The 14,005-nt window shown below is 40.3% G+C and overlaps 2 protein-coding genes across 2 annotated transcripts; one reads left to right on the forward strand and one right to left on the reverse strand.

The window, feature by feature from the left end:
- Positions 1–2,330, forward strand: LOC133777498 (berberine bridge enzyme-like D-2). The gene has a single exon (XM_062217135.1). It carries the CDS (start codon positions 139–141, stop codon positions 1,819–1,821), a length of 1,683 nt encoding a protein of 560 aa, XP_062073119.1. The 5' UTR covers positions 1–138; the 3' UTR covers positions 1,822–2,330.
- On the reverse strand, positions 2,286–8,157 carry LOC133777497 (CLP protease regulatory subunit CLPX3, mitochondrial-like). Its single transcript, XM_062217134.1, has 15 exons — positions 7,039–8,157; positions 6,708–6,769; positions 6,465–6,568; positions 6,247–6,326; positions 6,068–6,118; positions 5,869–5,943; positions 5,714–5,791; positions 4,803–4,859; positions 4,244–4,314; positions 4,040–4,139; positions 3,726–3,830; positions 3,242–3,304; positions 3,000–3,122; positions 2,726–2,884; positions 2,286–2,586 (listed from the first exon to the last, which is right to left on the reverse strand). Exons 1-15 carry the CDS (start codon positions 7,858–7,860, stop codon positions 2,512–2,514), a joined length of 2,025 nt encoding a protein of 674 aa, XP_062073118.1. The 5' UTR covers positions 7,861–8,157; the 3' UTR covers positions 2,286–2,511.
- Positions 8,158–14,005: the final 5,848 nt, after the last annotated feature.

Consider the following 14,005-nt stretch of genomic DNA (forward strand, 5'->3'; position numbering starts at 1 on the left):
TCCTCTTGGGTCGTTTCTTCTATCTAGCTAGTTTTCTAACTAATAATGACTTCTGGCATAAAACTATGTTTAGTGTGTATATATATAGACACACAAAGCTGCTCCATAAAGTCAAAGCCAAAAAATTAATTGTAGGCTATGAAGGTCCTCCGCAGGCTCACTCTATCAGTAGTATGCCTTATAATAATTGTTTTAATTGTGCCATCTTTAGAAGATGCCCAATACCAATACCAAATCAGTTCGTGTCTCACACAACATAACATCAACAACTTCACCACATTACATAGCAGCAACAGCAGTAGTACAATATGGCCCAATGAATCTTACTATTACAAGGTGCTCAACTTTTCTATACAAAATCTTCGTTTTGCTGATCCCAAAGTTCCCAAACCCTTTGCTATCATACTGCCTCAGAATGCGGAGCAAATAAAAAGCGCTGTGTTATGTGCTAGGAATGCCTCCTGCAAAATCACAATCAGGTCAGGGGGACACAGCTATGAGGGAACTTCCTCCACCATAGACACTGCCACCACCACTGCTTCCCCCTTTGTTATTATTGACCTCATGAATCTCAACCGAGTAACAGTCGATTTGGAGGCCAAGACAGCCTGGGTGGAAGGAGGTGCAACGCTGGGTGAGACCTACTATGCTATTGCTAATGCCACTACAGGCCATGAGTACTATGGTTTCTCAGCTGGATCGTGTCCGACTGTGGGAGTAGGTGGTCATATTTCGGGAGGTGGCTTCGGGTTACTGTCTCGCAAATATGGAGTTGCAGCTGATAATGTGTTGGATGCTCTGCTTGTCGATGCTAATGGACAGTTGCTAGATCGAGAGAGCATGGGAGAGGATGTGTTCTGGGCCATTAGAGGAGGAGGTGGTGGTGTTTGGGGGATAGTTTATGCTTGGAAAATCCATTTGTTGAAAGTCCCGCCCACAGTCACAGCCTTCGTCGTGTCTAGACCAGGCACAATAACCCACATAGCAAACCTGGTAGCCAAGTGGCAAGTTGTCGCTCCCAACTTAGGAGATGACTTTTACCTGTCCTGTTTTGTTGGTGCAGGGTTGCCCGAAACCACAACCATAGGAATGTCAGCTACATTTAAAGGCTTTTATCTAGGACCTAAGAGTCATGCCCACTCCGTCATCCATCGGGTGTTCCCCGAGCTGGGTGTTGTAGAACAAGATTGCTTTGAAATGAGTTGGATTCAATCCATTGTGTTCTTCTCCGGCCTACCCCCTGGAAGCTCGGTCTACCAATTGCAAAACCGTTACTTGCAAAACAAGGCATGTTTTAAAGCCAAATCAGACTACGTGCGGACCCCAATTCCTTATGAAGGCATAAGGGCTGCCTTGAACCTACTTGAGAAGGAGCCCAAAGGCTATGTGATCTTAGATCCTTACGGCGGGAACATGGATCGCATAAGCACTGAATCTATTGCTTTCCCACATAGGAAAGGCAACCTGTATGCAATTCAGTACATGGTGGAATGGAAGCAACAAGAGAATGACAAAATAGAAGACTACATAAATTGGATAAAAACATTCTATAGTGCAATGGCTCCGTACGTTTCGTGGGGTCCCAGAGCCGCTTATATCAACTATATGGATTTTGACCTTGGCGTGATGGTCACAACTGATCTATTGCTACTCAATAATGATGCTGTCGAGATTGCCAGGGTTTGGGGCGAAAAGTACTTTCTGAATAACTTTGATAGGTTGGTTCGAGCCAAAACACTGATAGATCCTCATAATGTTTTCGCCAATCAACAAGGTATTCCTCCAACTTCTAATTTGTTCAGTCTCAGACTCAGTGCATAGAAACCACAGAAATGTAGTTGTGATTTGCGAGGGATCTCGTACGTGAAAGAAAAAGGTTGTATGCCAATGTTATTACCGGCATAGAATTACTTAACTGTGAATTGTAATGGAGAATGAAATGACCGTTCCCTAAGTCTCAGGCTCTTGGAGTAGCTGGCAGCCCGGCAGCATTCAAATTAGACAACATTGAATCGATGCATGGATTAAGTGTTTGTGTACTTGTAATCGGTGCAGGCGTGATTTTTTTTTTTTTTTGTCTAAATTGTATTTCTACAAGTGTTACAGAAGATGCTATCACTTTTCAGCTTTATTTTTTTATTTTTTTATTTTTAGGGTACTTTTCAGCTTTATTTAACAATTGATTATATTATATTGGCAGGAAAAAGGTATGTTTATCTTTGCAAAAAAAAAAAGTTACCTTTGTATACCAATCTTTAGAACTAGACAAAATTGGCCATATGAAATGCTTGTGTAAACTGGTGCCCCTTCATTTGTTATTAATTAAATAAAACTCATACATTATTTTGCTTTATGAAATTCTGTAATCTTTTTTATAATTTTTTACCTATCCTATATTTCTTCGAAGAATTTGAATTAGAACCTAAGCTGTTTTACAAGGGGATAATTGCACAGACTTATGAATGAGATTATTACAAATAACAATGACAAACAAATGAGAGGGTATTAGTGTTACATGCTCATGGCTCTTGAGGGAAGTTCAGAATCTGCATCTTGCAAATCTCCCTCGGTCCCCTTTACATTTTCCTGCAAATACTCAGACACAAGTTGAAAGTTAGTACTCTGAGATGTGAGTCTAGCAGAGGTTAACAAGGACACCAGAAACCAATTTGGACAATCAGATGCATGTGCATTATCCCCAACATTTCTTTATTTAAAACCATACCATTGAATCCTTCAACTTGTTTTCTGCTAGGTAACTTTCTAATGCGCCTTCACCACGAAGAATCTTCCCTCCACATCCAAGAGTATCCACTGAGCCTACGGACTGTTTATCAACTACTACAGCATCTATCCTTTCATTTCCTGTCTTGACATCCGGAATCTGACATAGCAATAATGTGATTATGTCAAGACTACAGTTCAATTAGATGGGATTTTATTTTTCCCCAAAGTAGAACTGATACTAGAGCCAATATGTATTTACAAAGGAAACATGCCTCATACATCGCCTCGGTAAGAGTACTTTCAAGTATTGCTCTCAGACCCCTGGCACCTGTATTCTTAGACATTGCCTTCTTTGCAATCATTCTCATTGCTTTCTCTGTAAAGTGTAGCTTTACCTAAAATGTATAAAAGATTCCATTATAATTAAATTAAACACTTGAATCCACGTGTGGGCCTAACAGTGCTTTAAGTATGCATGTATGCAGGTGAATGAGAGAACAATTCAAATGCTTACATTGTTCATGCTAAACAATTTCTTGTACTGCTTACCAAGAGCATTTTTAGGTTCCATGAGGACCTGCAGGGTTTGAAAAAATATTCCATAAATGCTTCTGAATGTGAAATCAATCTCTTTAAAATATGGAACAGAAGCAAGTCAAAATAAGTGTGGCCATAATAAAAAAGGAGGCAAAATATCGATAAAGTGTGAACGGAGTAAGGAGATTAAACTTATCTTGACTCTTAAGATTATATTTCTCAACACAAAGAAATAAATAAAAGCTAAACAGAGAAGCTGTCTTTCTCATAATCATCAAAATCAAATTTGGGGACTTCACCAGTTACTGTAACTATACCAGAAAGAGAAGAAAAAAAATACAAATCCATCTCATCAGATCATGCAACCAGAAATACACAATTATTGTTCATCATCACCTCTTGGCAAAAAAAGGAAAAAAAAAAAGAGCACACATAAAATGGAGACAAATTAATGAAGTAACCTGAACAAGTTGGTCCTCAGTCAATGCTGATAAACTAACTAATATTGGAAAACGTCCAATAAACTCCGGTATGAGACCGTATGCAATAAGATCAGAACTTTCAACCTGAAACAAAAAATTAACAGGTCTCAGTTCTTACTCTCACCCTTTTTTTGTTTGCAGATTTTTTGCTTTGATAAACCAAAACAATTTTTCTTCAATTCCTTACTTTCTTCACCTCGTTTCTTTTGTGACTTCTATAGATTGTATGCATAATCAAATTGAAGAATATAAATTTCAGGGCCCCATTCGTGTGATACTGCACACATTCTTACCGATTCAAGTAAAGTTGATGTGATTGCTGCACTGGTTACACCAGTACGTCTCATGTTAGCACGGACTGGAGCACCAAACCCAATAGAGGAATCCTGCCTTCTGCTTAGTTTACATTTTGTTATATTACAATCATATAGGGGTTAAAACAAAAACATTAAAAGAACCAGGAAAAAATTGGTGACAATTTTTCAAGGAGTCATTACCTTTCTGAAATTGTTTTGTCAAGATCAACAAAGGCCCCACCACATATAAAAAGAATATCTTTTGTATCTATCTGCAGATCATTTACACATTTAGAATATAATGTTACGAACAATGGTTCCTAGAATGTCAGTGGTATTTACATGCATGCAGAGTTTTACAGTCAGAGGGGAAAAAAAATAAATAATAAAACAGTAAAGATCAAACAAACAAATTTAAGAAAATAACATTTTCTTTTACTCTAATCAAATTTGGCCATTGAAGTGTAGAAAATTTGACATATACAGATCAGAAGAAGCTGAGTGACTTCAAATGCTTGAGGAAGGTCTGCAAATTCTAAAAATCATGAAGAGGAGGTTGGGGTAATTCACTTTAATAACTTCGTAAATATATAAAATAGAACCACTATTAACAAAAAAAAAAGACATAAACTGCACAGTTTCATAACTTAAACAATCGTAAAAAAGCACATGAGAATAATTGCAAGTGAGATGGTAATTTTCTTCATATTTAAAGAAGAGTAAGCCAATGAATAAATAACAGTTGGCAGAAAAGGCATACCTGTATGTTATCACCCCTAGGATGCTTTCTTGCCCCCTTCTCGGGAACATTAACTATCTAGACAGGAAGAAGATATTCTCATGGTAAGCAATCAACAGAATGATGAGAATACAAAAATACACTGAATGGAGCACTCTCCATATCAATTCACTAGGGGTAACTGGTAAGCTATCATCTTAAGGGTGCATACTCAATTTCTTCATATCACAAGTATCTCATTAACCTCCATGTGTGCAGTTAAAACATACCAATGATTTTTTGGTGTCACAAACTGGAAAGTAAAGTTATCTGCCAAAATAATACACAATTTTGTGTGCTCAAACTTCTATTTCTTAACTCCCATACATACATTCCAAGTTGCCATTTCAATTCACTAGATAATTGCTTATTATGCAGACATGACTCATTAAAGCACAGATAATACGAGCATTGACATGATTCAGATTTAACTTGGCTTTAACACACTGAATGGAGCACTCTCCAACCTCATGAAATATCAAAATAATTATACTTCAAACTCTTTTACAACGAAAACAAAAAGGAAAATCTAACCCAACTATGTTTCTACTTCTGTGTTGAGACATACACAGTTCTCTTTAAAAGATATACTTACCCAGTGATTCAAGATTAAATCTCAATTTGGCACAAGACAATAGAATACCATATTTACATCTTCTATGTGATGTAATGCCATAAGTCAATAATACCATAAAAACCCTATCATACCCCCCTCTCTTTTGCTTTTTCTGATTTTATTTCATTTTTTGCTTTGTTGGGTTCGAAGGGAGAGTTCATCCGGTAAGAATTGAATTTCAAATGTTCATAGTCACATAGAATTAGCATTAGTTCTATAATACTTTATTAGACATAGTACAGAGCACTCAATAATGCAATGTAGCGCAATAACTCACAGTTCCTTCAAGCATTTTCAGTAACGCCTGCTGAACACCTTCACCGGAAACATCTCTGCTTATATTTAAGCTTTCAGCCTGAAAAAATGACACAACATACTTAAAAAACTTCAGCTATGTAATGTTTAACAAAAACATAACAAATATCAATGAACCTTCTTGGTTATCTTGTCAACTTCGTCAATGTAAACCATCCCCTGTTGTGCTGCTTGAACATTAAATTCAGCTGCCTGTTAGCAAAAATAGTAATGTCAGTTCACAAATGAACAAAAAGTATTGGCACACTCTAGTCCAAGGTTACAAAGAAAAACTGCAAGAAAATATTTTATTTCAAAAATGAAACAAATCACGTACCGCAAGTAATTTATACAAAATTGATTCAACGTCTTCTCCAACATAACCAGCCTAATGAAAACATTTACATCTTTCAAGATAAGAGTAAGCAATTGAAAGATAATTCCAACCAAGAAGAGTTGAAAGCTATGAAGTAAAATTGAAGTATATTAAAGCTTTTACATTCAGAAGAGACTGACCTGTGTCAATGTTGTTGCATCAGCAATAACAAAAGGCACATTCACAAACCGAGCTAGTGTCTTTGCAAGTAATGTCTTCCCTATAGAAAGATGTGTAAATTAATATGACAGTTTAGCATGTAAGAGTTTCATTATTTTCCTTCTATCAAAAGGCTCTCAGCTATTCATATAAGGCTACGTAGGAAAAAATTATGTGATCACTAATGCAGATATTAAACCTGAGCCAGTTGGACCCATCAGAAGCACATTGCTCTTTTCTAGTTCCACGTTATCATCATCATCATCATCTGTTGTCTTGGGAATTCCAGTTTCTGTTCCTGACCTAAAATAATAATAATAAAACCAAACAACTTAGTTCAATTTATTGAAATAACTGCAGGTGGTGAGCAATTTAAAAACAAAATGAGCCAACGCCCTAGCGGACTGGGCTGCAAAATGCCAATGTATTATTTAAAGCTAACCCTTTTTGTAAAGAGGCTTGGTAAATTCTTTTGTAGTGATTATAAACAGCCACAGAAAGCACCTGCAGCGTAGATACAAGCAATTGGGAGAAAGAAATCTCAGAAATATTTTGTTGAGGGAAAAAAAAGATAAAGGCATCAAACATTTTCTCAAAGATAACATACAATCAAGATAGTGCTTCGAAGATGTGAATGCTAACAATAGCCAAACGTGACAAAAAAGGCATGGCATTTGATGACATAGATGACTACATCGATGATTTGAATACTGACATACAACGTAAAAAATAAATAAAAGGCAACATTTAAATTATTTTAGAAAGAGAATGACCTTTTTGGCCCTTTGTTGGCCAATAACGAACTTATCAAGACCCTTGCAAATCTCCTTTGGCGTGGGCAAATCCTTCCCCAGATTGGAGCCACCCCAACCTTGTTTGTCTGCGGCACTAGCAGCAGAGCCATTTCCAGCGGGGCCTGAACCTGAACCCGAAGCACGAATCACATTAACGCCAGGTGCAAAGGGCGGGCCTGGTGGAGTGTGTACGGCCAATCCATTGGAAGGAGGAGGCGGTGGCCAATTCTCAGGAGGCTCGGCACCATTACCATATGATCTCAAAGTGTTCCAAAACGAGGCCTTGAGCCTATTATTGAGAGAGCCTACCCCCACATCATCATTGGAGCTATTTCTAGAGGTATCCTTCTTGTCATGGTCTTGGGCTTTGGGGTTAGTTAGCCTCCCAATCTCGACGAAGGTGCCCTGGAGAGGGGTAGTCCGGTTGGGTCGAAAGTAGTAGGCGGTTTTGCAATTGGGGCAGAGATTAACGGCCTGTAAATCGGAGGAGGAAGCATCCGACGACGGCGAAGAAGGCGTGAGATTGGGGAAGCGGGAATTAGAAGAGAATAGAAGGTCCATGCGGTTGAAGGAGCAACGAGGGCAATTGGCCTCGGCTCTGATCTTGCGAGTGCGGGTATCGTGGGAACCGCCATGGTCCCACTTGTAGCGCTCTTGGACTCCGAGGAGGGACTCACGGCGGCGATGGGTGGTGATATGGAGGTGGTTCAGGTGAGTGGAGATGGGTGATACCTGAGTGAAGCGATGATGAAGCGCAATTATTTGGTAGAATTGCTTCTTCCATCTTAGGATTCCAGACATTTAATTTGATGGAGCTTGATATCCACCGAATCAGGACCAAGACCAGATGATATGTGCTTTGATTGGGATCTGTTATGTTGAAGAACACGAATGATGGTTGATGATGATATGTGCTTTACTTTGATGAGAGAGGACAATACACACGGAAATTTCACATTTTAAGCATCATAGGTGCTAATAAAAAAAATATTAGTAGTATAAAAGATATCAAAATAATGTAACTAGATGACACTCTACCCAAAAGGTTTTTGCCCGTTTTTCCTAACTTCTCACTTCCCTCTCTCTCACCCACGACAGCAATATCTCCATATCTCCATATCTTCGGCTACATTGTAGAGATAAATACAATATACCCAAATAAATATATTGTAACGACCCAAAATTCACTAATAAGGCTTAAGGGCCTTTGTTGACCACGATTTTGGCCAACAATGAGTAAACGTCAAAACTACAATGAACATTCAAGAGAAAAATACGACACAGATAATTTTATAGTGGTTCAGCCCCAATTTATTGGTAATAGCCTAATCCACTTGGAGTTGTGATATATATCCTACACTTAAGATGAGATGAACTTGAGCCAACTGAGTTTCTTAAATGTAGGTAGAAAAATACATAGTTTCTCTCTCTAAACTCTCTTAGAAAATGCCCCAAGAATACCCCAAGTAACAGTCTCAAAGTCTCCAAACTAGAGAGTTTTTCTCAGTCTCAAAAGATCTAATCCTTAAAATGATGCCATGAGCCATTTATTTATAGGCTCATGGATCGACATCAGATATTCCCTTTGACCGAGTCCTTTCTATTACTCTCACAATATTTAATTGATAATAACATTTAAAATACAACAATAGGCGACTTCTTTGGGATAAACTGAGAGATTCCCGCGTAGGTACAACTAATTCCAGCCGAAGCAGTTACTGGAACTTCGCTTTCATAATGATGATCTGTCTAGTCAGCCAACTTCACTCCTTGAAGAAAGACCGATTGGCCAAACACCTCATTGGTCGGCCATGCACTTCACCGGTCGGCCAAACACCTCACTGGTCGGCCAAACACCTAACTGGTCGGCCAAATACTTCACCGGTCGGCCATGCACTCCACCGGTCGGCCAAATACCTCACTGGTCGGCCATGCACTCCATCGGTCTAACATGACACATATCTGGTCTAGCATGGCACATCTTTGGTCTAACATGGAACATCTCTGGTCCAGCATGACACTTCTCTGGTCTAACATGGGACATCTCTGGTCTAGCATGACACATGACTGGTCAGTCAAAAATCTTCACCTGTCGGACAGAAACTCTATCAGATCGGTCAGATCACTTTATCACAACTCCGAAGAGCCAACACATTTATTGACTATTAATGTGACATTTGCTGACCATGCATTGCCACTTGTCACTTCTGATTGCCACATCATTGAACTGAAATTTTGGGGATAACATTTGCCCCCCAATTTTATTATATGATTTACTCGTATGATAAACTTTTTCTCTAGCAAAATGTTTTCGAGGTCATCCAAAAGCTTCCATCCGGTCAGTAACCTTCACTTTTGTAGTAAACCCACGACTTAACTTTTCTGTCTATAAAAACGGTAGTTATCAGTTTCCTATTTCCACTGCTTTTTCGAGCTCACAGGTATAGGATAATCATTGATGTTATCTTGAAGTTTGTTGAACCCTTGAAATTCAACTTTTTGATCTTGTTTGCATAGTTCAAAATCAAGAAAATAGGTTCCCCTTTTAGCCTATCAAACCCATAACCTTGGCCACTCTTAGCCGATCGGACTACTCGGATGCATGCCCTTGCTCCTCGGATGCCCAGCTATTTGGACACCCAGCCCTTCGGGTGCGTATCTCCTCGGATGGCCAACTCTTCGGACATGCATCCCCTAGGCATCCCCCTCGAGCCACTCGGACACGCGGTTCCTCCAGCCGCTCGCCATGCACCCCAACTGCTCGGGCGTGCATCTCCTCGGATGCGCATCCCCTCGGATGCACACATGCCAGCCTCAGCCGCTCAAACGCAGCCCAAACCTGCTCGGACGCAGCCTCGGCTGCTCGGACACCAGCCTTCGAACGCGCACGCGGGCCTGCTCGGGCACACTCGGCATCCGCTCAGCCATCACCCAACTGATCGGGCATATGGCATAGCTATTTAAGCACATGCCTAAAATTTATCCCTCCAAACACCATCAAAACACCTTGTTCGAATCTCTCAAAAGTATTTTGAGAGATTGATTTCTCTCAATCAATCTTGGGGAAAATTGACTTCTCTTCTCAAAAACATTTTTCCACTATGTAGTATTTACTTTGCATTCATTTTTTCGTGTTTGTTTGATTCACTCCAGGGACCCATCGCTGTTAGTCATGCTTAACAACAGAGTTTCCTACTCGACCAGTGATATTTGCTCAGCCAACCAGGGAAGTTGTATCTGCTCTCCAGACCAAGAAAACTTTGCACCTGATCAGCTAAACTTTGTACCTGGCCAGTAGTTTACTCTTTTTCCTTGTGAAGACAATTGTTGCTTAGCAGCTTTGATATTTTTCTCGTACAGCCGAGCTGTTGGAATTTATACTTTGCTTTTCTTTACTAACTTAAAACATTCTAAGTCTTTTTAGACTTAAAAAGTTATAAGTTTTTTGTGAATAGTAAAGTCACTCTGATGTATGCCTTATATTTTCGCATGAGTACTTAGTTTTCTACCTTTGAAATTCTAGACATTTCATAAGTCCATACTAAGTATACTTTCTCACACTCTTATTGCTCTAACATTTTATGAGCATAATATTTATTGTCACATGAATATTTGCTCCTAACTTGAAATTTTGAAAAATTCCAAGTTACTTAAGCTTTGTCAAACAAGTTAGCTTAATGGCCTTTTTTTACTTCAAAATTTTACAAGTCAGCCTAAAAACAAATATGTTTACTCGTGCTCTTATTGCCTGTGTTAAATTATATACCAGCATACCCCATGTGCCCCCCAATCGATCGAGGGTTGAAAGATCCTGGGTCACTTGCTACTTGACCGAATCTGTTCGAGCAGGTTATTGCTCGTGAAACACATAGAATATATTGAAAATATTCGAGCAGTTGAACACTGCTTGAACGTATCGAGCAATTGAACATTGTCTGATTTTACCGACCAGTTGAACACTATTCGAATAATTAACACACATGCACATTTGTAGCAAGAATCGACCATGCTGCGTGTAGTCTCTTTTATTACTCGTAAATTAAAAAGGACAAAACGTGTCTAATAACGAGTCTTAAACAACAAAAATTGTTCAAAAATAGATGACTGGTCAGCAAATAACCAGCTCATAAACCAAATTTAAATAACAAGTTCAACAACTTAAAATTAAACTACCACTTTGAAAGCAGTATTTAGAAATAATATATTCATAGACGCTCGCCGTTCCAGTGGCTCCTGATCCTAGCACTCCCGCTCAGCATACCTCTCCCTTGCTTCGTTGCTATCCTCAGCCAAGTGTGGACCTCCACATATAGTGTCTAAGGTAAAATCCACAAGTCCGGGCTGCAAGGGTGGAGATCTTTGTCGTTTGAACCCAGGATTGCTGCTGTCTCCTTCTCCTTGGGGTGTCTCTGCCCGGTACTTTCTCAACTTGCCCGACCGGAGAAGAAACTCTATCTCATCCTTGAGGTGATTGCATTCATTCGTTTCGTGACCATAATCTCCATGGAAACGAAAAAACTTATTCATGTCTCTCTTCCTCATCTCTTTCCTGATGGGTGGAGGTTTCTTGTAGGGAACCTCTTCATGACCAGCACGATATATTTCCGCTCGGCTGGCCGAGAAAGTGGTGTAATTAATTAGTGAACTGAGGCTCATACTTGGTTAGTTTTTCATTTGAACTCAACTTTGCTTTCTTTTCCTCATGGTGGTCAGACCCGTTATTTCCACGTTTCTTTCCACCATTATTAGGAGAGTCAGTTGATCCGCCCGGATTATTTATGCCATTCTCCTTTTTCTCGATTGCATCATCCAATTTCATATACTTGTCTGCTCGGTCAAGAAATTGTTGAAGTGTTGAAATTGGATTTCTATGTATACTATCCCACAAAGGGCTCCGATAAGTTATCCCAGCGGATATGCAACCATCTTCCCCTCGTCTCCTACAGAAGTTGCTCTATTGGCTTCTCTCATGAATCTCTGTATATAATTCTTTAAAGACTCATCTTTTCCTTGTTTGATATCTGCCAAGTGGTTGGCATAAACTGGTGGAGTCCGGGCAGCGTTGAATTGTCTACAAAACTCCTTCCTAAAAGATTCCCAAGAGGTAATGGAGTTCGGTTTAAACTTCCAATACCATTCCTTGGCAGTATCTGACAATGTAGTCGGGAAAACTCTACACTGATAATCGTCACTTACCCCGAGTAATTCCATCTGGTCCTCGAATTTCCCAACATGTCTAATGGGGTCTACCTTTTCTGTATATACTGGCAGCACCGGTGCTTTATATTTTGCCAGCGGCTGGGCTACTCTAATCCGGGCACAAAATGGGCTGCCACTCCGGTGGTCTATCGCATCCATCCCGGAAGGTCATTTTGACAAACCTTGCACTGTAGCCGTTAGCACGTCAAGCTGGGCTTGGATGGCTGGTGCAACTGACGAAGTTCCAAGGTCTTGACCGCCTGTTCGGGCATTACTATCTGGTGCACTGTCGTCAAGTATTTCTACTTGACTGGCAGGGCGGTTCAGATTTTGCCCTTCGACCAGGACGGTCCTCCTCTTGTTGGTGATAACGTACCTTAGATCCTTCCGGGAAGCATGCTCTCATGTCCGATCGAACACCGTACTTTTCAATTTTTCAGAGGGCTTACTACGTGGGACTTTCTCTCTCCCACTACGCTGCTGGTCGGGGTGCAGTGGAGGCTTTTCGGTACGTCCTGGGTAGTCTTTTCCTCCTTGTTGGTTGTTACCCTCCTTTTCCTTTGACTGGTCGGTGTGATGACTATCAGCCTCATCACGACCATGCCCATCTTTGAATTGTGAAGCCCTCTTATCTCGAGGAGTCCTGGTCTGATCCTGCCTGGGTGGAGTCTTTCTACTGCCCGATCGGTGACTCCCTGATCTAGAAGTTTCTGATCGGTGGCTCCTGGAGGGGGTTCTAGAGTGCTCCCTTTGCGTCGAGGCAGTTCTAGATCGGTCCCCATCATCTTCCCGACTAGGGGGTTTACTCCTGCTTCTGTCCGGTCTTGCTCCCTGGGTGGCTGCTTGTGCCGCGGCTTGAGCATTGGCTTGGCCCAATTGGGTAGCCGCTTCTAGAGCAAGTGCTGCTTCACGATGTCTCTGGTCGACTTCCTCCTGTCGCTGTCTGAGCTCTTCGCTTCTGGCCTCCATATCGCGCCTTTGCTGCTCTAACGCAGCTCTCTGCCTGGCCATCTCTTCAGCGAAAGACTCCTGCCGAGCATTGAATTGCACCATTTCCTCTTGGAAATCACCTATTTCTTCCTGGATTTGTTCAACTTCTGGAGTGATCTCCTCGAGAAAGACCCTAGGCTCAGTTTCTGGGTTCTGCGGTCTAGAACCTTCTGATCTAACAGGTTCTTTTGACGTGCCTGACTTTTTGGATGCCATATTGGTATTCTTGGGCGCCATCTTGATATGATCATCGTGTGTTTCTTCTCTTCAGGCTCTCAATGAAAGCACCAAAATGTTGACCACGATTTTGGCCAACGACGAGTAGACGTCAAAACTATGATGAACCTTCAAGAGAAAAATATAACACAGATAATTTTATAGTTTTTCAGCCCCAATTTATTGGTAATAGCCTAATCCACTTGGAGTTGTGATATATATCCTACACTTTAGATCAGATGAACTTGAGCCAACTGAGTTTCTTAAATGTAAGTAGAAAAATGCATAGTTTCTCTCTCTAAACTCTCTTAGAAAATGCCCCAAGAATACCCTAAGTAACAGTCCCAAAGTCTCCAAACTAGAGAGTTTTTCTCAATCTCAAAAGATCTGATCCTTAAAATGATGCCATGAGCCATTTATTTATAGGCTCATGGATCGTACATCAGATATTCCCTTTGACTGGGTCCTTTTTGTTACTCTCACAATATTTAATTAATAATAACATTTAAAATACAACAATATGCGACTTCTTTGGGATAAA

The sequence above is a fragment of the Humulus lupulus genome, chromosome 5, assembly GCF_963169125.1.
Source record: "Humulus lupulus chromosome 5, drHumLupu1.1, whole genome shotgun sequence".
Taxonomy (NCBI): Eukaryota; Viridiplantae; Streptophyta; class Magnoliopsida; order Rosales; family Cannabaceae; genus Humulus; species Humulus lupulus.

Bases quoted from the DNA above. Each gene is read 5' to 3' on its own strand.
- LOC133777498 (XM_062217135.1), top strand. From the start codon at position 139: ATGAAGGTCCTCCGCAGGCTCACTCTATCAGTAGTATGCCTTATAATA.
- LOC133777497 (XM_062217134.1), bottom strand. From the start codon at position 7,860: ATGTCTGGAATCCTAAGATGGAAGAAGCAATTCTACCAAATAATTGCG. The intron at 6,119-6,246 runs GTCAGTCTCTTC...TGTTTTCATTAG, and splicing joins ATGCAACAACATTGACACAG to GCTGGTTATGTTGGAGAAGA. The intron at 3,831-4,039 runs GTAAGAATGTGT...TTTTTGTTTCAG, and splicing joins CATCAACTTTACTTGAATCG to GTTGAAAGTTCTGATCTTAT.